Genomic DNA, 24,868 nt, shown 5'->3' on the forward strand with positions numbered 1-24,868 from the left:
CTGGACCGGAATCAAGCATCCTAGGACCGGTTTCTGGCTATCAGCCGTCATCAGCCAGGATAGCTTGACTCCAGTAGCGTAGTGAGCACGGGTCCCACGTCTGGGAATACCCATCCCACTTAGGGCGAAAAGCGTTACAACAACCAAATGATGGACGGAATGCTGACAATGCAGACATTCTCCCCCAGTCAAGAGATCTGGGTTAAATCCATCGTTCTTTTGCCCACTACGCCACCCCAGTTCAGACATGGCCATATGCAAATCAGTCTTGACCCTGTGCCTCATGGGAACAGTCAAGCCCGAACTGCCAAGCCATGTCTTCCCTGGACCGGAATCAAGCATCCTAGGACCGGTTTCTGGCTATCAGCCGTCATCAGCCAGGATAGCTTGACTCCAGTAGCGTAGTGAGCACGGGTCCCACATCTGGGAATACCCATCCCACTTAGGGCGAAAAGTGTTTTTGCATTTAACGGAAAGAGCAGCAAGGAATTATTCAATAATCAAAAACATGCTCTACAATGTAAGCGCTTAAAACTACAATAATGGAAAACTCTACAAAAACGACTCAACTTATGTACAAGAATGATACCTTCCAAAAAAAAAAAAAAAAAAGCATTGGCATAGCCAATAGGTCTCGCTTTTGGGACCTTATAAGTATTTAGTTATGCAACTGTTGTATGGCTAAACACTTGCACCGGTGCTTTACTTTTAATATTATAAGTAAAGCGCGGGTGTCGCGATTATAGCAAAAGTAAAGAAATAGATGTTTGTTTCTATTTCTTTACTTTTGCTATAATCGCGGCACCGGCGCTTTACTTTTAATGTTAAAAGTAAAGCACCGGTGCCGCGATTAGCAAGCTAAAAATGCTACCGCCGCCCACAGCTTGCAGTGCATGTGTGCGAGTGGTGCGCGTGCAGCAGTAATCACGCCATATGGCGCCTCTGCTGAAGCGTGTGCCCGCGCACATGCACTGCAAGCAGTAGCCGGCGGTAGCATTTTTTAAAGCCCTTACTAATGTCTCTTCAAGCAGCGCATGAGCGCTGACTCAGCGAGACCTAAAAAGGGGGGAACACTAAGGGTCAAAGGGGCACGTGGAGTCAGTCAGTCTGGAGGGACCAGTACAGTTTCAGCAGGTCAATAGAACAAGATAACAAGTGAACAGCATATTACAATTTGAACAAACGTTACAAAAGAGTGTCAAAACTAGAGAAAGAGGAGGTTTGTGAAGGTAACAAGGTTAATGCTGTTGATGGTCATTCAAAACTAGCTCTTTGACATGTTTTTTGAAAGATGCAGTAGATGGATTGGATCGGATCTCGGGAGGAAGAGCGTTCTATATTCTTGGAGCAAGGCCAGAGAAAGCATGATTGTAAGTTATTTTCTTTTTGAATTTTGGGAGGTTTCAAAAGTAGGGTGGTAGAGCTTCTTAAGTTCCGACTTGAGTCAGATAGTTCAAGTTTTTTTGCCAGGTAAACTGGGGTGTTGTATTTATTTATGAGTTTGTAGAGGTCACAGCTACCCCCAACCAGGGTGTCCCGGCGCTGAAGCAGTCGACTAACAGGTGCGGGGGGGACTAGGTGTTGGTGAAAAACCAGGTTTTAAGGGCATGACGGAAAGTTAATTCAGTCTTCGATATGCGGATGGATAGTGGAAGGGCATTCCAGAGCTTGGCGTTCCTAACCGTAAAGGCTCTGCCGCCTGTCCTCGCCTTACGAAAGCGTGGAATGATGAGGAGACGCAGTTGGTTGGATCTCAGGGCCCGGTCGTGATGGAAATGCTGGAGTCTGTCTCTCAGATACGCCGGACCCAGTCCCCTGGTGGCTCTGAACGACCAGGTAAGTACCTTGAATTCTATGCGCAGGATCCCAGGTAGCCAATGAAGGTTTCTCAGGCGGGGAGTGATAGAGTGGCGGAAGGGTATCTTGCAAATCAATCTGGCAGCGGCGTTCTGGATTATTTGCTGTCTATGAGTTAGATAAGCGGGGAGACCCAGATATAGACTGTTAACGTAGTCCAAGTGTGATGTAATTAGTGCATGGATTACTGTTATTCGACACTTCAAAGGCAGGAAGTGGGGCTTTGATAGACAGTCAGTTTAGATGAATTAGGTCTGGTGTGATGTGGTCATGCTTTCTGGAGCCTGTGATGAGCCTGGCCGAGGAGTTTAGAGTGGCTCTGAGCAGAGCCAAAGTAGTTTTAGGTAGCCAGCTAATGATTATGTTGCCACTCAAAGCCACACAGGGTGGCTTTACATGGCCTCATAAATCAAATTGAGAGCACTTTAGGTGGTGCAAAAGTGACACAGGGCTGTCATAAATAAGCCCCCCAGTCTTTTATTTTCATGCATGTAACATATAAGCTCTTGCAGGCGCTGTCGGGAGATTCACTAACCTCAGGTCACCCCCGAGACCGAAGTCTGTTTTCCCTTACCTTCCAGTTAACTTGTAACTTGCTTCTTGCGGTTTTCGCTTGTCTTTTGTCGATGCTTTGTTTTACAGTGAGATGCGCGTGCATTATCAGACCTGGGGCGTACCATAAACGCGCGGTCTTAAATTAAAACTTTTAAAGCTCTACACAAGTGTACTTTTTCCGTGCTCTATATACACATTCCCACCCCGCATAGAGTGTTATTCGAAATATAAGCAGGTGAAACGGAATCTCCTTTGCAAGTGGCTTCTAATCAGCTGTTGAAAATTCTTCAGTTACAGGTTTGTGGTGAATCATTTCCTTCTGCAGCTCGTCGCCATCAATCACGCGAGGCCCTGCTTTGTCTCTTGAAACAGGACAAGACAGACAAGCATCTGTAACACACATTCGAAGGAGGAGTCATATTTTCCAGGCACCCATAAAACAGTGCGTAACGCAGAAGCACTTCAGAGACAGTTCATAGCGCATAAGGTGGAAGAGATTGAAGAACATCCTGGCAAATTCCTTTCACAGATGCAACCGCCATGATGCAGTCAGATATGTACACGCAGACACTCAAAGATTTGCACTACAAAGGGACGCCGTGCATATTAACTAAGTGGAAAGAGCGGGTACTTTGCAACAATGTGGAATCGACCCCTTTCTTAATAAAGCACAAGCCTGGGCTCTTTGAATGCAAAAGAGGAGGGATCAGTCACTTTTGGATTTGCTGAGACAGACAGGATATCACACATGGGTACACTGAGGCGAGACATTTGTCTGGAAAAACTCTCATCTGCCTTGTAGTCTGTGAGGCCCTATGTTTGACCACGGATCGATTTACATTAACTACTGTTGGAAGCCACAAGGGGCCAATAAGGGTGGAGTATGTGGCCTATCAACCAAATCTACCGACAAGTAACCTTCTTCAAGTCTCGGCGTCGGCTCAACATCCTGTGATTCTGGGCAAATCACTTAATCTCCTGTTCGCACAAAAATAAATGTGTCCTTGTGTAATGTAACCGGTGGTCATGTAAGGCGCTCGAATACCTTCGGGTCGAGTTCAGGCTATATAAATAGGCTAAAAAAAAGTACGCGTGGATGCTCTTTTAGCATAGTAGTACTATAGCAAAATAAAAACGTAATCAAACTTCCCACCTTGTATCCAAAAATGTAAACGATTTCTGTGGAGGGTGTACATGCATGCTAACTTCCCGGATTTAGGCGGGATACTCCAGACTTTTGAAGCAACAATTCTTTGTTTCAGCTGTCTCCTGCCTAAACTTGCCTCTGCTTCAATGGAAGGCAATGGGTGTAATTAATTTATCTGTCCGTTCCCCCCCCCCCCCCAGAGTCTCTCTTCAAAATGCTGGCATGTATGGATGTGCTTCTATTTTAAACATGTAGCACGAGAAACAAAACAAGCATTGGCATAGCCAATAGGTCTCGCCTTTGGGACCTTATAAGTGTTTAGCCATGCAACAGTTGCAGAACTAAATACTTATAAGGTCCCAAAAGCGAGACCTATTGGCTATGCCAAGAGGCCGTGCGGCCACGAAAGTGATCGCGATCAAACATTAAAGCGGCTGCGAAAGTGAAAGTACTTGCGTCAAGTGCGGCGGGCGCGGCCGCACACATGCACTGTAGGTCTAGGCTGGCAGCACTTTTTGGAGCCCTCTCAAAAAGTCTCGCCTGACCCAGCGCATGTGCTGGTCTGGCGAGACTTATTGAGAGGGCTCCAAAAAGTGCTACCAGGCCAGCCTAGAGCTACAGGGCATGTGCGCGGGCGCACGCGCTTTACCGCGATTACTTTCACTTTCGCGGCCGCACGGCCGCTTTGATGTTTGATCGTGATCGCGAACACTTTCACTTTTGCGGCCGCTTGGCATAGCCAATAGGTCTCGCTTTTGGGACCTTATAAGTATTTAGTTATGCAACTGTTGCATGGCTAAACACTTATAAGGTCCCAAAGGCGAGACCTATTGGCTATGCCAATGCTTGTTTCTGATGCTAGTGAGCATCGGCAAAAAAAGAAAAAAAGGCAAGAGGACACAGCTGCTGTTGCCTGTGCATCATTTTGTAGGCGGGAGCAAGCATCGCCATACATGGAACTCAGGATAGGGCCATTTTTTAATTTACCAACATAAATAAGATGACTTACACAACTTATTAAGGCAAATAATATTAATTTTCAAAAAATGTATGTGGTAGAGCTTTTCGTTTAGCAGAGGGCCCGTCAGTAAATGGCAGTTGCCTGAATCTCCTGAAAGATGGGGAAAAAAGAAATGCGTTTGTGGGACTGATGGAGCAGAGGTACGGGCGGTGGGTAAAGCAAATTAGTGTGGGCAGGGACAAGGGAGCATTTGAGTCACACAAAAACACTTGTTAGAGCCCAGCAGCAAATGGAAGCTGCCAAGACAGAAAAAAAAGTTACATTAATGTAGTAGAAGGGCCACGAGGGGTACGGAAGAAACTGAGGGCCGGGTGAAAGGAAAGCAATAAAGGTGGGCAGATATTCCAAGGCGGGTAAGAGGCACACGAAAGTGAGTATTAAATAAAAGAGGCACGTATAATTTGCTTAACAAAAAAAGAAAACAAGCATTGGCCGCGAAAATGACACGACCGCGCTGCCCGCGAAAGTGAAAGTGATCGCGGATGCGATCAAGCACGGCGGAGTAAGACACATGGCGGCTGCGTGCGTGCACGCTCACATGCACGCAAGCTTTAGGCCACAGGCAGCACTTAGAAAACCCGCATACAAAATGTCTCGGCCAGACCAGCGCATGCGCTGGATCAGGTGAGACCTAAAAATCAAGCTAGACAAGTATTATGGTGGTACCGCTATGTCATTTTGGTAGTCGAGGTGCAATTTGGGTAGCACACCAAAAAGGGGATAGAATGCTAAATAATTCATAAATATTCTGCCTGAATTTGGGTGTCTACGTTGGGGGTCATTAAATGTATGTGGTAAGTCAGTCCTACGATTCATGCATTGAATACAACATCCAGGCAAAAATGTGGTTCATATATTCTCAAGTATAATAAACAAGCTACATGAATGGAGAGCATTTATATGGGTGTAGCATCATGATTCAAAAATAGCATACATCACGTGGGTTATTAAAGGTAGCCTGAATTCACAGGTGTAACATATAAAGGGAAGTTGAACAGAGGAGCTTCTTAGTCAGCTCAAATTATAATGACACTGTTCCATTTATCTACCCTATTTAGGTCACTTTAGACTGAGTTCAATTTGTCTATCCAAAGGTGCTCTTTATGGTAGCTTGCCATATGGCTGCCGAAGGGTTGATGAAAAAAAGGGAGCGCTAGGCAAAGCCTTCGAAGCGACGACGTTTTCACGCCACGGCCATTTCATTAGAAGCGAAACTGCAAATGACGAAGGGTAGCGGCGCTGGTGACTAATGCCGAAATAATGAAGCAATAAGAGACGAGGCGCTGTATATGCAAAGTAACAGCACGGCTCACTTTTTTCAGCTGGCTGAGTGTTATCAGCATTAAGTGACATCTACTTCTACTTCCAAAGAAAGAGTTACAATGTGGTGAAAGAGAAAAGAGCTGCTGGGTATGATCAGGAGCAGCACATTGGCCCGCCCCAACATGCAATTTGGCCCAGCAAGGTGTGGGCGTCTCACGCTCTCAGCAATTGGAACAACTCTCGGTTAGTCGGGAGGTTATGATCAGGAGCAGCACATTGGCCCGCCCTGACATGCAATTTGGTAGCCCAGCAAGGTGCGGGCGTCTCACGCTCTCAGCAATTGGAACAACTCTCGGTTAGTCGGGAGCCCAGCAAGGTGCGGGCGTCTCACGCTCTCAGCAATTGGAACAACTCTCGGTTAGTCGGGAGGTTATGATCAGGAGCAGCACATTGGCCCGCCCAGACATGCAATTTGGTAGCCCAGCAAGGTGCGGGCGTCTCACGCTCTCAGCAATTGGAACAACTCTCGGTTAGTCGGGAGGTTATGATCAGGAGCAGCACATTGGCCCGCCCTGACATGCAATTTGGGTATTTATTACTTTTTAATCACTGTCCCGTGCACTTCACAACTATTCCATAATCCTGGTCCTGAAGAAGCGTCATTGACCTTTTGCGGCAACAGAGGCGCGAAACATGTTGACCGTTTTGTGACAACAAGGCATAATTATGCCCTTTTGGGATTATACTCTACTTCAGAGTCTTTTACTCTGTCAAAGGGGGAAATTACCTGTTCTGACCTTTTTTAGGTCACCCCTTGCCAGTTTTAGATCACTATGCACGCACAATTCATATTACCCCTATATAGGACCCACACACCCCACACACCCTCATGCACCATCCGGCATGCCTCAAAAGATCTCCGATAAAGCGACCCTTCGGGGACCCGTTGGGTATTGCAGCGCCGGTCCCAACGAGGAGCAATCGCCCGATGATGAAGCATGACACCCCTAGGGGTGTGTGAGGGCAACAAGAGGCAAGATATGTTCTTTCCCTTGGTTGATGGGACCACCCCACCTAGAACTTCAGTGTCTTCCTCTATTCTTGAAGGTATATGGATGAACACTTACATCCGACCTTTGGAACAGTGTCCTCTATTTGTTTTGATATGATTTTAGGGAGCACGGACACTGCACCATTAATGGCTCTCTGGTCCCCCCCTTCTTCTTTTTGATTGAGCTCTTTATGGTTATACACTGCACGGATATCTTCTACCCTAGCAGGTGTTTAATCATGTCAATTTTAGGTCATTTTCATTATAACCCGCCTCCAAATAGCATGGTGCTTTAGGGAATTTACATCAGACCTTGCTGTAGCCGTGTCACATTCTGGGTAATTGGCACTTCATAAAGCACCTGACCGGGGTCTAAATGCCTGTGGTGTTGCAACTGGTGTGAAGCTGTAGCATTTTTCCTGCAGGGGGGATGTGCTGTGCCACAGCATCGGTGGTAAGTCCCTGGGAGACATAATGGTCTTTCTGTCTTGAGGTGTTATTTATCCTTTTATGGTTTAAATCTTTTTATGGAATCAGCAGCCAGTGCAGCTATATAATATGCGAAAGATTTCAATAAATGGGTTACGCAGAACCCAGAAGTGAACATTTAGCACAGTCATTAACGGAAAAGATTCAAACAGAAAAATTAACAATGACAATCCTGCTCCCCCTCCCAATGTCACCCCCTCCCTCCCCCCGTCCACTGCGTGTTTGGAATCGTGTCTAAGTGTAAAGGGTCACTGCTGCAGCGGATCCTGCTGAGTAATAGCGTCTGGTGAGGTAAGTCGTAGGAGGCGGAGCTATCTGGGGCACGTTAGTTCCCGGAATTCTTGGACCAGGAGAGCTAAGAATGGCTACCAGAGCTCACCAAAAGTTGAGCCTTTCCCTGCCAGCGTGAGTGTGATCTTCTCCATCCCTAGTACGTGCCACAATCGCTGAAGCCAACCCACGTGGGATGGAATCCGAGGAGTCTTCCAGTGGAGTAATATATTTTGAGTGGCAGTACCTAGTGCTATCGCTATCTGTCGCCCTCTTCTAGACTTGAGGGGATATGTAAGGGGGTTCAGGACTCCCAAGAAGACGTAGGCCGGAAATCCGGGGAGTTCCGTGTCTAGATGTTTGTCAATTTCATCCAAAATTTGAGAGCAGTACTGTTGTAGATGCTCACATTCCCACAGGAGATGAACTAGCGTTCCCGTTTTCCCACACCCTCTCCAACAGGCCGCACTGTGCATACGCTCCGGAGTATAGTACCAGTAGGTAGCTAATTTGGTTAGGGTTTCTGTGAGGCCCATGTTACTTGCTGTGTGGCTGTGTGTCATGCCTGGTGGTATACCCCTTCCCACTCTTTACTGCTGAGTTTGCGACCAAGGTCCCTCTCCCAGCGCTTGCGGCCTGCGTTGTATACGTGCTTGTATCGAGTGAGTAGCATTTTAATGACATCTGAAATCAATTTCTTATCTGATGACCGAGTGATGAGCCATTGTTCGTAAGGGGTAAGATGCCTTTGCGCCTGTGGCCTGTTGTCGTCAGGGTGTAGTGCCCAGTGTCGTAGTTGCAGGTAGTGCATCCTTTCGGATTCCGGAAGGCTGTAGTCGGATCTAAGCTGAGGGAAGTGGATAACGCCCTCTACATCAAATAAGTGACCCAAAACTCGACATTCCGTGGTTTTCCAATGTATGAAGGAAATCTCGCCTATCCCTGGGCTAAAGTCAGGGTTATCTAAGAGTGGTGTGAGGGGGAGGGCTAAGTCGTCAGCCAGTGTCTCCTAATGGTCTGGTCCCATGTTGTTATTATGGTGCGTGTAATGTGTGAAGCATGGAGATTGGGGGGGGGTCTATGCGACTTCTTAAGGAAGGGGATCTTCCTAAGGAAAGTGCCCGCCACCGCTCGGTCCTGGAATAGCCAGTGCTTCTCTAATTCAGAGCAGCTCCATTCAACCAAATGCCGTAACTGCGCAGCTTTGTAATAGAGCGTGATATCGGGGATCCCAAGGCCGCCTTCGCTAGGCGGGAGGGTGCTGACAATCCTCTTCATTCTTGGCTTGTGACCCTGCCAAATGAAGAGGGAGAGCTCCGACTGCACTCGACTCAGCCAACCAGTGGGGGGCCGTAAGGGGAGTGTCTGGAAGAGGTATAGGATTTTAACAGCCGCTATCCTCCCTAGCCAGGAAATGGGGTAATGTTTCCATCGCTGCAGATCAGAGCGGATTGGAGTGTGTAGTTTAGTATAGTTAGCAGACGCAGTGGCCTGTAGAGTGGGAGCTAGATGAATTCCCAAGTATGGGACCGTCTCATCGGACCACTGTATGGGATGCTGACTTTCGAGGAGTACTTGCGTAGGTGGTGACAACGAGAGATCGAGGGCGGTGGATTTTGCAATGTTTACCTTGAACCCGGAAGCCTTCGCGAAGGAGTCCAGCTCCGTCAGAAAGGTTCCTAGAGCTACCTCTGGGACCGCTAGGGTGACAAGGACGTCATCCGCATATAGGCTTATGGTGTGCACGTCGCCCTCAAACTGAATGCCCGTGATTTGTGGGTGCTCCCTGACTCTCTGTGCTTGTATGTATAATGTATAATGCAAAGAGCAGGGGTGACAGAGGACATCCCTGTCGTGTGCCTCTAATCATAGGGAACGGAGCTGAGGTGTGTCCGTTAACTCCCACTGAGGCCGTAGGGGAGTAATAGCAGTTGAAGATTTGCGTCTTCATTCTCTTCCCTGGGCCAATGCGGGTCAGGGCCTGTTCTAAATAGGGCCAGTGGACCTGATCGAAGGCCTTTTCCGCGTCGATGGTGAGGAGCATATAGTCCCCGGGGATTCGCGACGCCTTCTCTATGAGATGTAGGACTCTCTTTGTGTTGTCACTGGTCTGTCTTTGAGGGATAAAACCCGCCTGGTCGAGGTCTATCAAACCGGGCATATAGGGAGTCAGTTGAGCCGCTAGGATCCCAGTGTAGAGTTTCAAATCAATGTTCAAGAGGGAGATAGGCCTGCAGGCCCCGCAGCAAGTCTTATCTTTCCCTAGCTTAGGAATGACCACAATTGCGGCCGCAAGCATGGATTTGGGGAACGCTCCTGGGGCCGCAAAGGAGTTATAAAGTCTAGTCAGTAGGGGTGCTAGGGTGGGACAGAATTATTTGTAAAAGGCCGCTGTGTAGCCGTCTGGGCCAGGGGATTTAGCGGTCTTAAGTCTTGAAATGGCCGCTATTACTTCTTCAATTCGTATGTTCCTTTCTAGGTGCTCCGCCTGGTCTGGGGTCAGTGTGGGAAGACGCGCCTGCGTCAGGTAAGCATTAATGTCCTCCTCTGCCAACTGCTGCTCATCATAAAGGTGGGCGTAGAAATTGCGGAACGTCTCAGCAAAGGCTGCGTCGTCTTTAATCCAATCTCCCTTTTTGATCCCGGATCTCTTGGACCCCCTGGAGCTGTACCTCACATAATTTGTGTGCAAGCAGGCGCCCGCATTTGTCCCCTCCAACGTAAAATGAGGGACGCAAGCGCAGTGCGACATATTCTGCCCTGTCACGGTCAATGGCTGCCAGCTGAGCCCGGATTACCGTCAGTTGGCACCAGGTTTGAGGAGCCCCTGTGCATTGGTGCATTTGTTCTAGTTCCCTCACATTCTGAGTAAGGTCATCTCTCTTCCGCTTGCATGAGAGTTTGTTCCAAGGTCTTGTTGTGTTCTAGCTTACAAAATTCCACTGAGAGTAGGTGGGCTGAATTTAGGTGTTGTAGCCCTTGGAAGTTTCCAAACAGTTTGAGTATGTTGCCCCTATTTAGTGTGTCGTGCAACCCCTGGGTTTCATATTCTGGTGTCAGTAGCAGTTGTTGGAGGTGTTGACCTTCCTTCCTTGTCCTGCTGCAGGCGCTGGCTTCATGGTCTGTCCTGCAGCAGGAGCTGGCTTCATGGCCTGGTCCCGTCACGATGGGTGTTTGTATTGTACACTTTCCGCTATTAGGTTTGGTGCTTGCTTCGGCATTTGGTAGTGTAATTATTAGCGGTGGTCTACTGGCCTGGTTGTTCTCTTTCCCAATTGCACCGTTGATGTTACTTTACGGTGTGGATTCCCTCATGTGTCTCGCCTGTGCACCTTCCCCGTGGGCAACTTCTCCCTTGTTGTTTGTATTCACACTTCGGCCTCCGTGATGTAGGACAGTCTTTATAGCTGAAATGGAGGTCTTAATAGTCCTGCCTGGGGATTTCTTTATGTCATTGCCTTGCGGGGCTTTTGTAGTATTAGAAATTTCCTCTAGGTTGTTATCTGTGCGTTCGGACTGGCACCGGTCCTTGTTCCCTATTGCCTTACTTTGTGTCTTGCTCTGTTGAAAGTTTAATATCTCTTTTTTGGGTGAAGTACTTATTGTCCCTTCCATCTGCTTCTCCTGTTTGGCACAGGGTTTACGCCCATGCAGCGGGAGTTTTTTATTTTGCCCTTCTTTTTTTTTTTTGCCTTTTCTCAGTAGTGTGTAGGCAGTCCGTGTATTCACTTTTTTTTATGGTTACCTGTATTGCCTTTGCATGCACTTAATTTCACATCACCCTCTGTGCGAGCACTGCTCTGTGGGCTTGGTGTTAGTTTTTTCTGTGTGGCAGGGCCTGTGCTCTTCTTGGACTTTGCTGCTTTTTCCTTTCTGTCTTTTATGGACTCTACTGTACTGTTCACAATGTGGTCTCGTTTTTCCTTGGAGATTTGTTTGTCCCTTCCCGATGTAGGTAGGGACTGCTTTTTTGGTGCCTCTGTTGATGAGTCCATTAGGTCCTCAGACGACCTTGTAGTGTTTAATGTGTAATCTTTTTTTCTGGATGTGGTGAATATAGGGAACATTTTCGGCCCATGCTCCGAGTTCCCTGCCGGTAGTTTGTTCCTTGCTTTCCTTTCACATTTTTGTCGTCTTGCTAGTTTAATTGGTTTAGGTGATACAGGCAAGTTTGACATGGGGCTTGCCTTTTCCATGTTTGTCGCTTTTTGTTTTTCTTTGTCCGTCTGTTTGAGGAAGGTTGGTTGTTTGTTGTTGTCAGCTTCTTTGTGCTTGGAACATGGCAGGCTTGATTGACTGAGGGCTAGAATTTGTTCTAAGAGGTTAGGAAGGAGGCGCGGTTTGTCTATAATTGGGCGGCAGGTACAGGGACTTTGTTCTAGTGTGTATTTTGATTGTGCTGTTGTTATCAGTTTGTTCAGTTTTTCCAGTTTAGTGTCTATCCCTGCTATATAGAGGGCTATGGTGTTCATTAGGTCTACTTGAACATCCAGTTTGTCCGATTGCCAGTTAAGTGCATTTGCGGATGACTGGAGTGTTTCTATTACAGACGTGAGACGCTTCGGGTGGGTTATGGCGGCACTGTGTGAAATCTCTTGGTATGGTGAATGACCAGCGCTCTGATTCTGCTCTTGGTATAGTAGGCTATTGCTGGAGTTTAGGGTTGATGTCGTTACTGTTCCAATTTTATCCAGTATTTTCACCTTCGTTAAGCTTGGGGGGTTTGTTGGCCGCTACTGTTTTGGATTTGGCTTTGCTTGAATCTTGTGAAGTCTCCTTATTAACTGTTGGGCTTGATGTAGAGCTTAGGAATTTCAACCATGAGTTTTCGGAGTCGTTCAATTCAGCTATACTTGTCCTGTATGCCTTGTGTATCTGGGCTTTGGTTCTCCATGCCTGTTTGGAGGCCGGTTTTGTTGCTGGTGACTTTATTAGGGTGTGGGGGGAATGTGAATTTTGTGGTGGTAGTTAGTGCAGATTTAGGGGTTGCGTGTGGTTCTGATGTTGTTGACCTTTCTCCTTGCTTCTCTACTTCCTTCCTCCAATTGCTGTCTGTGACGAGAAGAGTCGTGGCTGTTGCCTTCAGTTTGCCTCGGCCCTCTGCTAATGTCTCCAGCTCCATTGCTGATGCAAGTGTTTCCCCTGTGCCAGCCCGTGCCGGGGTAGTTTCTCTCAACTGGTTGTTCTCTTCAGTTTCCTTGTATGGCAGTTTTTTACTTTTCTGTCGTCCTGATATTGTTTTTGACCACTTGGGGTCGTTTGGTCCACAGAAGGGGCTGTTAGACCCAAGGATGACTGAGCAGTTAAAGCAGTTGGAGCAATATCTGTTCCTTTGTTGTGGTCTGCCTTCTGAGGGGTTAGAGGAGCAGGCAGACCTGGCAGGGCTCGTGGAGGCGAGAAGAGTGTGGCCCCTGGGTTTTTCAGGAAGAAGAAGGCCTTGTTTATTCCTGTTGTCCCTCTCCCTTCCTAGATCTTGTACATGGTTGCAATTGTAGAGATTAGTGGGCTCTGTGCGGTTGTTGGTGTTCCTTTATTTGTCTGCATCGAGTTGTGATTTGTAGTTTTGTTCTGCGTTACCTTGAACGGCGCTAGGGATTTTCTTCGTCTTTTGTTTTCTTTTTAGGCTGATTCGGTGTCCGCCTGACTCAATCCCATCCTCCGTGGATGAGTGACTGGGTTTAGCTTTTTGACTTTTGGTTTTTCAAGTTAATTTAACTCTTTTTTTTTTTTTTTTTTTTAACTGTCGCCGATCGGTCAGCAACTGCCTGTTGTGGTGCAAGTTAGTCCCAGCTGGCCCTGTCTTAGTCTTGGCTTTGTCCCAGCTTTGTTAACGCCCGTGCCAGAAGCTAGAAGCGGGCCAACAGTTTGGGTACATGAGGCAAGACGGGTCGCGATGTACAATATGATGTGTGGCTTATGCTTGCGCTTGGTTGGTCCTGCTTTCTGTGGCTCTTAAGGCTCCTTGGCTCCTGTCGCTTCTGACCGCGTCTAACTGCACCTTAACACGCCTTAATGCTGCCGCTGTTCGGCTCCCAGTTTCCCGGTGTCACTGTGCCACTACACCCCCCCCCCCCCCCCCTGCTGTAACACTCCTTTGAACTTGGTTTTGGTCGTGGTCCTGGTACAGGCCTCACTCCCGCTCCCGCTACCACTGCTCTCACAGCACTCCCGTAGGACTCACCGCCACACGTTGTCAAGCGGCTCAAGGTGGCTCTACGAGACGGCTCGATGGAATTCGTTGGGGCTCGGCGGGACGGCACTTGGCTCCCTGCTGTCTGCTCACCGCACACCACACTTCACGTCACTCCTACTCCGCTCCCGACATGTTGAGCAGGATCGAGATGACGTCGGGAGCCAGGAACCACGCCCCCCGCGGTGTGAGCATCAGCCGGGGGACAACCGGGTGCTTCAGCAGTGCAGCTGCGGTCAGCGTCTTCTCCCGCGCTCTCCTCAGTGACTGTGCTCCGCGATTCTCTGCGGTGCTCCCAAAAGTTCCCTGCAGGGCAAGAGTGGTGCTGAGCTCTTGGGTTGTGGCTTCCTGCGGCGTCTTCCTCCGTGTGCCGTCCTCTGTACACCTCTGTGCGCCACCTGCTGTAAACTGCAGCCCCTGTGTGGGGGCGGGTGCAGTCTGAATCACAGAGTCAGACAGAGTTGGAGCTTCGGGGCCCGTTGCAGCAGCTCCTGTGTGGAGAGGCAGAATGAGGTGTGATGAAGCGGCTAATCTGAGTGATTAGGGTAATCAGGCAGAGGTGGCAAACAACAGCGCTCGGTCGCAGCTGCACTTGGTGACGGTGGCGGTCCGCGGCCCTCGGTTGGGGCAGCTGTTAGGTTCCTGGTCCATCCGCAGGACAACGCTGAAAACGCCGACGGGGAAATCAGCGGGGGAGCCGGGACCGGAGCCTTAGACAGTTTCGGTGTCCTCCCGCTCACGTCCTCCTACTCTGCTCTGCGGATGCTGCAGTCCGATCCAAACCGTGGCGTCTGGATTCAAGGAGATTCTATGGGGACAGTCGTCATTAGATATCTTAACCCCAAAATCACAATATTATTTGGTAGTTTTTAAAGCCTTACTTCCTGCAGTAAGGTCCTACCTAGTATATCTGCATATTAATTAATATTTTAGATTATTGCGCGCCTATACACCGCCCACTTACGTCCCTCTCCGTCCTGCACGCGCTGCCAACGGGCTCCAGCTGACTTCTACCACATGGTGTGGCAATGTACCGCCCTAGCGACATTCTGGACCGGGGTGGAGCGGGAGCTCACGCAGGCCCTTGGGTGGGAGGTGCCCCATGAACCGCGGCGTCTGCTCCTGGGGGTGTTTGACGGCCTTGATGGATTCCGGGCTGATAAGCACTTGTTGGGCACGCCGTTGGCGGTGGCAAAGCGAGACATTGCGGCATTCTGGTCTCAGGCCAAACCCCCCTCAGTTCGGAGATGGAGGAAGGGAGTGGACTGGTGTGACACTCAGGAGGAGCCTCTTTTTGCAGCCCGGGATGTCCTGAACTGTTTGGTAAAATCTGGGGCAAATGGTTCAACTTATTGGGGATCTGAGGTTTTCCAGTGTTTTTGTACACGGTCCTTTTCTCAGTGGAGGGTATGCCCTCTCCCGGAAGGCTTTTATGAATTCTTGTCCCTTCTGTTGCTTGCATTGTGCGTGTATAATGTGTCTGATTCAATGTCAATGAATTCCTTGTTCTCTTCAAAATCTAATAAAATTGAGTATAAAAACAATTTTTTTTTTAGATTATTCACATTTTATAGCTTTACAACAACCGAATGGAAATGGTGCTCAATTATTGACCTTGGAAACATATAAACTGAATGGCCTCAGACCTGAATGGATGGAGTAACACAGGGTTCAAAGGCCTGTACCTTAGACAGGCGACGTAGGAGAGTCAAAATCGCAGGTGATAATTCCAGGGTTTTATTAACCCCTTATTAACAATCTACATTTGGCTATCAATTGTAAAGGACCTCTTCGGACCAACCACCAGACATACGTCACTCTCTAGTCCATTTGCAATGTGATGCAAGAACACCATGAGAAGCAGTACATCATCCAGTTAGTGAATATTTTATTGTAGTGTAGCTTAAATATTTGTATGTTTAGTTTATATTCTCATAATACCATAACACATATTTATACTTTGAGCTGGCCATCATTGCAATTACCTCAATTGATCTCTAAATTAAGGGTCCCCACACTTTTGTTCTTCAGTAAAATGAGAACGGTCTATTCCTCCATCCAATTCTACTCTATAGAAAAATGTATAGTTCCCAAACGTTTTCATGGAGGAGACTTTGCACAAAATTATTATAATGTATTTGTAACGTCTAGCTACTATGAACGGTGCTCTCATATTTGTAAAGAGGGCTAAATGAATCAAGGCCCAGAAATGGAGACCTAGAAATTTTACTTTGTCTTTTTATTAATTGCCAAGTGAGCACGATGGCCATGATAAGTAGGTGCAAGAGCTGGCAGTGTGATCCAATTAGTGCTTTTGCTGTGATGGGCAATATAATTCAATAGCCCCATTGATGAGTTTCCAAATGTCAAAGCCTTAGGCATGAAGGAGTCCAGAACCAAAGTGTATAGGGCAGGCAGGTCTTAGGCGTCACAGAACATATTCTACACAAGTTGGAGCAGGGACAATGACGAGACCAAATTCTCATTACAGAGATTAGAGAAGGTGACTCTCAAACTCCAATTTCCTATGGTGTCACATTAAAAATGAAAAAAAGGAAAACAAATGATTACCTATACTTGTGGTCCAGGATAAGTTACAAAAAAAGGAGTGAAAACAAACATTTTGCTGTTACCTGAAGTTCTCCCAGTTTTTCAGATGTTGGGGAAACTATTGTGAAAAATCCACTGATGTGATGTGTTGGAGACAGCTGGGACAGCCCATTGATTTGAACTCGGCCAATAGGAAGATGGTCAGCTTTGGTCATGACTTCCAGCACAAGCACACCCATATCTACGGCAGACAGTAAGTTACATTAAACATTTTATTGGACAAGATTTTACCAAGCACTAATATGAACTGATCTACTAATCTCTCAGAAGACAATCTTTTGATCAAATTCTCAATGGTGCATAAAAATGGCTAAGAAATTTGGCAAGAAGAATATGTATAGCAATAAAGGAAATCACCACTGCACAAAACTCTTTTACAGTATTTCAACTAATGGCTGCTAAATTTATAATTTTCTAAATCTGCTAAATTTATAATATTTCTTCTGTAGCCCTGCTAACTCTTTGGGCACCATGACTAATCAGGTGTAAAGAAATTAATGCAAGCTTTAATGTCATAATTTTGTTTTGTCTGATTATTCAAGGTCAGATTTTTAAGGGTGTGGAAAGACCGGACTAGATTTTTTCATCTGGTAAAACAGTCTAGATTAGAATAAAACACAAAAAGCAATAAAAGCCTGAGACCTTGGCTGCAGCAACATCTATGACTGCCTGACGTGTTTTTCTGATAACAGGAGGAAGTATACAATACTCTCCTTCCCTCCCTTACTTCCCACACCCTGCTCACTGACCCTCCCACTACACGCACTGATCTACACATACATTTACCACTAGCTTCCAGCAGGTGGTAAATGTATGCGGAAAACCCCAGTGGAATGGAAACTTAGCGTGGTTTTACGGCCACGGTGATAATTCCCCATTCCATGGAGTTTAACTCGTAATTGTACAGAACTGGGCAAATGTGCCACACAGTAACAGGAAATTTGCAGTGTGGTAAATCCAGTCCAGTTCAGACTAACCTATAAATGGGTCCTTAAAGGCTGTTGTTCTAAATATTAATTGATGGATTTAATGGTGTGCTGTATGATGTGCAACTCTTCATTACTCTACTTGCAGACTGCAAGACATCACAGGCAGGCTTCACATAAGGAGAATTGAGCCCAATGCGCCTATGAAATATTTTATGCTGTAATGTTGGTTACACTTTTTATGACAAAACGAAAAAATAAAGTTTTAAATAAATAAATATATATAAATATATATGTATATATATATATATATATATATATATATATATATATATTTTTTTTTTTTCACTTAAAAAACCATAGGTTTCACACAGGTTATAGTTAGGTGGACATTTCACTCGTAAGAAACCAATGAAATTCCCCCGTTATAGTTAGTTCAGATAACTATAACTCGCGCACCCGCAATCCACTGCTCATGACGTCACATATTACATCACTCATGACGTGGTCAGTGGCATCACTCATGACATCACTGATGACATCATCCTTGTGATAGAGTGGCGGCCGCGCGAGTTATAGTTATCTGAACTAACTATAACGGGGGAATTTCATTGGGTTTTTACGAAATGTCCACTTAACTATAACCTGTGTGAAACCTATGGTTTTTTAAGTGAATTTGCAAGCTTTTTTAAATGCTGATTCCTAACTATAACGTGTGTGAAACCTATGGTTTTTTAAGTGAATTTGTACGGTTTTTTAAATGCTAAGCTATGTATGTTTTTTTTTTTTCTTTTTAAGGTTTTTCACCGTGCGCGCACCCCGCGATTCCTTTAGGGACCCCCTGACAAAGGCTAGGGGGGCAGGAACTCTCTACCCTGCCCCCTTTTCACGTTCGCCACCTCTCTTTTTCACTCTCGCACCCACAACAAACAAAATGGCGGCCGACACTTCCTGATTTCGACCGATTCGAACGTTGACTGACATGTAACCAGCAATCAGAATTACGCTCGCGCACGTTAGGGTGCGTGCACCGTGCGCGCATGGTGCGCGGCTATAGATATTTATGTGCTTTAACTGCAATTTTCTCAGGAACTACTGAACAGATTGACTCCACACATGCAAAAGGCACTTCCCTGACCTGAGGACTACCTCTCTGCCAAATTTCAAGTAATTCTGTTCAGCCGTTCGGGCTGTACGTTCGACTAAAGGTGCTATGGAAAAATGCATGGGGAAAACGCGTTTTGGGACCCCCCTTTTTTCTCGGCCCCCGCTTGACGAATCATCCCGAGACTTTCAGGGTAGGAACTGAGCGGAGCGCCCCATTAGTTATGAAAATTTCGCGAGGATTCGTCAACCGGCGCCAAAGTTATTCAAAATAGAATTTTGAGATTTCCTATGGAAACACGGTCCTAACTATAACTATCTACTGGCGACCGCCAGTAGATAATATATATATATATCTATACAGTCCACAAGCAATTGGGAACGCCCGCTGCCTCCAAACCAAAGGGCGCGTCGAAGTATTAGCATTTTCAGCTGACATTAAAAGAATTCTGCGCACAGACACGGCATTGATTGCTTTTGTTGAAAAAGTGTGGCGATATATATATATATATATATATATAAATTGATGGCTGTCTGCAATTATGTACCCACCTTAAGACCTATTAATTTTATCACCGTTTGTGAGAGGCTGTTATTGGAATTGTACCAAATTTTCTTTTACGGTATGATGTCTCTTGGACAGTACTGAGGAACCTTCAGTGTCATCCAAACATTTCACACGCAAAGACAATTTAGAGTGTTTAAACCTGAAGTTGCCCATTACCTGGGAATTACTTGCCCAGGCAACATCATTGGCCTGCAATTTGTAGGTCCGTTCTCTACGATAACTAAAGACAGTGATAGTATGGATTGTATGGAGAGGTGTATTGATTCCATGTCCACACCTTTTATATTGCTGTATTAATCAGCTAATACATAAAGGAACACTATAAGTTAAATTTCAAGATCGGTCTAGAAATATCAATGTAGAAGACCTTTCACCTAAGGCAGGTCCTATGAGATGTTGTAGTAAAAATATTGGGGCATATTTTTTAGAGAAACGTTTTGGGACAGACACTGGCATATCCTGTATTCAAATGAGACATAGTAGGAAATACAAGGAAACTAAATGGTGACATTATTTTAATAAATCATAAACAGAATAAATATAATTGCAAACCTAAAAGTACCTGTGAGGTATGAGCTGAACTGCTTAGGTCCACAGCGGATCGCAAACCGGGCTGTTGTTTTCACTGTTTTCTGCTCGGTCTGTGATGTGACACGTGGTCGAAATAGGGTCCCGTCTGAGGTCTCCCCCCACCATCGAAGTCTGATAATGACAGAAGGTGGTGGTTTGGTGATTGTCCATAGAAGTTTACTGACTGTTATCCGCAAAAAGCAGCGTAATTGACCCTCTACTAGAGGAGGTAAACTTGTCGAAGGAGAGATGTCACTAATGCCTGTAGCAAAAACAAAAAACAACATGGTGGTTTTAAAACACCTTCGTTTGAGATGACAAAATTACTTAGAGAGTATAAACCAGATGAGATTGTTGAAGACCAACACGCAGAAACCATGCTTCCATTACAACGCAAATCGGGTGATGCTTATCTTTGCCCATCTTTACAATTACTGTGAATGCACAAGATGAACCTTTAAACGAGGAAAGTAAAGCATTTAGAGGAAAAAACAATATCAGCAATAATCATGATGGTCAGAAGCTAAGATGAGGGGTATGCCTTTGGCAGGCATTATCCATGCGCCTTCCTATATATGGATGACATCCATTTAATTATATCCTACTATATCTCAGGGACACCCACTCTGGACACCTTTCTATGGGATTAGCGCTCTAAGAATTTGGGGTTAGGACAGGGCTACACATCAACTGGGGAAAGTCATCCGGCTATCCCTTTTGTAAACAACATTCCCCTGCAACCACTGTACCTTGGGAATGGCCAAGTTCCTTGGGAGGAGCATGCATTTCGATATCTAGGCTTCAGATTTTTTCTAACAACATTGATCTATATGAAGGAAACCTGGTGTGAGCCCGAACAGCTCTACACACCCAGATTCATTTTTGGAAAACACTCCCGCTCACAACCACTGGAAAGAAGCCCTGTCCAAACAGGTAATGGTTCCAGGCTTACTCTATTACTTTGCTAATATCCCCCCCATGTACGTTTTTTCACAATTTAGAATGCATGCTTGGCGACCTGATTTGGAGTACAGGCTGCCGCAGAGTCACGCTCCACAAACTGGAGGCCCATCCTTTCATCACTTTTACTTGGCAGCTCGACTCCAGTGACTTGCCCGTTGGCTTGCTGGCCGGCTTCCTCAGTGACACAGGATCACCTCGGAGAAATCATGCAACTCCTCCTATCCCGCACTAGATTGAGCCATGATTCTCTGCGGGTGGGTAAATTAGCCAAGAGATGTGTAAACCGAGTGTTTCAACTCATGCATACCATACGCCCCTATGCTCTGGAAATATTTCTATGTGGCCTACCCTGTGGCAATGAGTTTTGAACACCCATGGATCTATTTATGGATGGACAATTCTTCACTTTTGATCAACTCCTTACAGAGCATGGTGTTCCGCCGAGGCAATTCTTATTATACACGCAGATTCAGCGGACATGCAAAGCTGTATGCATCACCCGAGGGGAACTTCCCATGCATACCTGTGTGCAGAAACTACTCGTGATGGGCTTGGGTCCTCACCTGATCACACAGTTATACAAAGCCCTGAGCGAGAATGCCTCCCATCCCTCACATGATTGCGAGACATCTGGGAGGAGAATGGTGTTTAGCTCTGGAATATCCCCTTTAAGTGTCTAAAAACGCCAGATTAAAAAATATACACATTTTATTCCTTCACAGGGTTTATCTCACCACAGCTAGATTGAATCGTATATATTTTTTTTTGTGTAAAATTTTATTGTTTTCACAACAGTTAGAACATGAGGACATCGAGACAGACCGTGCTCAGAAATCTTATGACAAATTCCCACCCAACTGCATAATATCACAATCAATCCCACCGCTAATGCAGAGATAAGGACCACGTCTCCCCCGCTCCCCAGCACCCCACAGACCAACTCAACCATCGGAATCAGAGAATTCTTCATCAGACACAGGCGGCGGATCACATATTCCTCCCCTGAACCTGTTCCATGCCCCCCAAACCTTGGCCCACTTGCGAGGGCATCCCCGCCTGACAAACACTGACCGCTCAGCAAACATGGCTGCGTCCATCTCCCTCTTCCACACAGACAGCAACGGCGCCTCCACCGCTCCCCACCTCTGGGCTATATTCCGTTTGGCCGTCATGATCCCCAGCGACACCCAGCCCTGCACCTGACGATCAAGATCATTGGGTTCCCACACATTCAGCAAACAGCGCCGGGGCTCCGGCACCAGCGATATCCTACACACCTGTGACATTGTGCGCAGCACCCGCTTCCAGAACACCTGAAGGATGGGACACTCCCAGACAGTGTGGTAAAAGGTTCCCTTGAATCGTATATATATTTGACTGTCCTCGTTGCCACCTGGAAGATGCTGAACTATGCCACATGGTTGTATGATAGAAACACACATGCCATTACCACACATTCCTTTACAATGCAGTCCTTACAACATATGGGTCTTTACCACAAAATAAATGTTACCACCCATAAGCCTTTACCACGCATGGTTTCACAACAAAAATGTAAGTATTTTACAGGTAAGTAGAAAACCCTTTGTAAAGGGTTTATACTTACCTATAAAATACTTACATTTTCGTTGTAAAGGCATGTGTGGGAATTGCATATGCGTGGTAAAACATTTACAGGTAAGTATAAACCATATTATATTATATATGTATATTTTTTTGCTTCAAATGTTCCGCCGTCACATCCACCTGGTGTGTGTGTGTGCCCCGTTGTGGGCACGAATCCCCACTATAAAAATAGCTAGTTTTGCACAAGGGACCAAAGGAGACAGGCATTCCAGAATGGCATTATATCTCAGTTCTTCTATTAGGCGTTCAAACACGTTTTGGCTCCAACGAGCCTTTATCAAGGTGACAAGCCCCACCGCCATTCAAAATAAAAACACAGTCTTGTATGAACACAAACACACACTATATATAAATATATTACCTTATTTACCCACAACCCTTAAACCCATACTCGCCCTAAACCCTAAAAAAACCCATACCCACCCTAAAAATACCTTGCCACACAAAATCCCACACCAACCCTAAACCCTAAAATGACCCTTGCCACCCAAAAACCCACCCCCAGCCTAAACCTTAAAAATACCCTTGCCACCCAAAAACCCACACGTATATATATATATATACACACACATACATATTATATATATATATATATACATATATACCCTCACACACATATATTATAATACACCTACCTGCGAAATACTTACATTTTCGTTCTAAAGGCATGCGTAGTAAAGGCATATTAGTTGGAAAGGTTAGCGTGGTAAAAGCATGCGTGATAAGGACGAATGCATTGTAAAGTCTGCATGGTCAAGGCATGTGCGGTTCCAATCACATTGTAAAGGTTGTTTCCCATGCCACGTCCTATGGGACTGTCTCACTATTTACCTATAGGAGGATTTATAGAGTGCATGGCTACCCCAATGGGGTTTTTCCAGCGCTACTGTAATGTAGCTGGTGATCAGTCTCCTTTAAAACAGTCAAGTTTTTAGCATCTTACGAAACTCCAAACGAGATGTGTAATCATGTAGTTTCATAGAGAATTCCTTAGAGTAGAGCCAAGAAAACCAAATGACATGCCACCTTGCCTAGAAAATTTGAATCGAGGTACTGTAACAAGATGCAGACTCCTGGAATGAAGGTTGGACTTTGGAGAACAAGAATACACCAGTGCCAAGGTAGATCAGGCCACATCCACTTAAGGCTTTGTGCATAAAGCATAAGGTTTAAATTGAATGTGCTTATCAACTGGTAGCCAGCGAAGAGTGCGGAAGTGTGAGAAAAACTATACAAACCTTGTACATGACAAATTTGAGGAGCTGTAACGTTGTGGACAATCTGAAGCCTATTCATCAAATGTTTAGAAGTGCCGAAGTATAGCACATTTCAATAGTCTAACCTACAGATGATCAGAAACTGAAGAATTTTCCTAAGGCATTTAAGGAACCCAAAACAACAAGCCATAATCCTATTTATTGGATAATCAATAGAGAGCCTGGAAGTGAGGCAAACGCCCAGGTTTTTAACCAACTTACTGGGAAGAGGTAGAGGCCCAAGATCGTCTGGCCACCATTGAAGGCCCCGGAGTTGCGGCTGATTGCTCACCACTGGCATCTTCGTCTTGTCACCATTCAATTTGAGGTAATTATTCCTCTTCCACCCCGCTACCTCAAAGAGGCAAAGGATGAAATTTGATTGCCTTGTATCATCCTGCGCACTTAGCGACACAACAATTTGAGTGTCATCAGCATACATAAAAAGGGTCAATCCATGAGCCTCTTCTATGTTGACCAAAGGTCGAACATCGATATTGAACAATGTAGGGTTGGGGGAGGAACCCTGTGGAGCTCCACAAGGAAGATCTAATAGTAAAGACGTAGTGGGCTTTTCGAACACCTGAAACTAATGATCTCGAAAAGCAGGACAAAGCCAAATCCTAAATGCCAGTTTCAGCTCTGTCGCAAACCTCAATGGGACACAGTATTCAAACACTGCGCTAAGGTCTAATAAAATAAGAGCAACAGTACCGCCACTATCCAGCTGCCTTCTAAGTTGCTCCACACACCCAAGTAAAGCTGTTTCTGTGCTTAAACCAGAATGGAAGCCTGACTGAGAAATGTTTCATGAGTCATGGTCTATTAAATATGCGAGTTAACAATTAACATGTTTTCCAAGATCTTATCACAGATCGTCAGAAGAGATATAGGATGGTAGTTGTCCCATACAGTAGTGTCAATAGTGGATTCCTTGAGAAAAGGTACCACAATAACATGCATCCAGGTGCAGGAGTCCCTCCTTGCGTCAGAGAAGAGTTTAAAAGGCAGAGCAGGTATGGAAACAGCACAGGCTGTATCTTACTTATAATACCTGGCTGTAAGTGTCACATGGAGAACCAGACTTGAGGGATTGAAGCAGAGTCACTAAAGTAGAGGAATCTAAAGTAAATATAGGCGATCGTATTAGCTAAATCATTACAGTTTTGATGCGAGAGAGATAGAGTCGCTTGCACGAATGGAAAAGAGACTTAATCACAGAGAGCTCTTTAGATGAATAATGTGTGCTCGCAATTTTTTCTGCAAAATAAGCTGCCCGCGCTACACAACATTTACTTCTTAGAGCCCCTTTAAAATTTAGCTTTAGCATCCTGACAATAGAACTTTTGCCAAGCCTGCTCTAATTGCTTACATTTTTTCTTAAGCACCAGCAATGGATCAT

At 45.8% G+C, this 24,868-nt stretch overlaps 1 protein-coding gene across 2 annotated transcripts in view; it reads right to left on the reverse strand.

Moving 5' to 3' along the window:
* Positions 1-24,868, reverse strand: part of C2CD3 (C2 domain containing 3 centriole elongation regulator) — a 604,078-nt gene that overhangs the window by 520,779 nt on the left and 58,431 nt on the right. For both annotated transcript variants that reach the window (XM_085623335.1, XM_085623334.1), the window contains exons 2-3: positions 19,614-19,883; positions 16,477-16,634 (exon numbers count right to left, since the gene is read on the reverse strand). In XM_085623335.1, the coding sequence (XP_085479461.1) occupies positions 16,477-16,634; positions 19,614-19,883 (428 nt within the window). The remainder of the gene's footprint in view (positions 1-16,476; positions 16,635-19,613; positions 19,884-24,868) is intronic.

Source organism: Triturus cristatus, chromosome 8, assembly GCF_964204655.1.
Source record: "Triturus cristatus chromosome 8, aTriCri1.1, whole genome shotgun sequence".
NCBI lineage: Eukaryota > Metazoa > Chordata > Amphibia > Caudata > Salamandridae > Triturus > Triturus cristatus.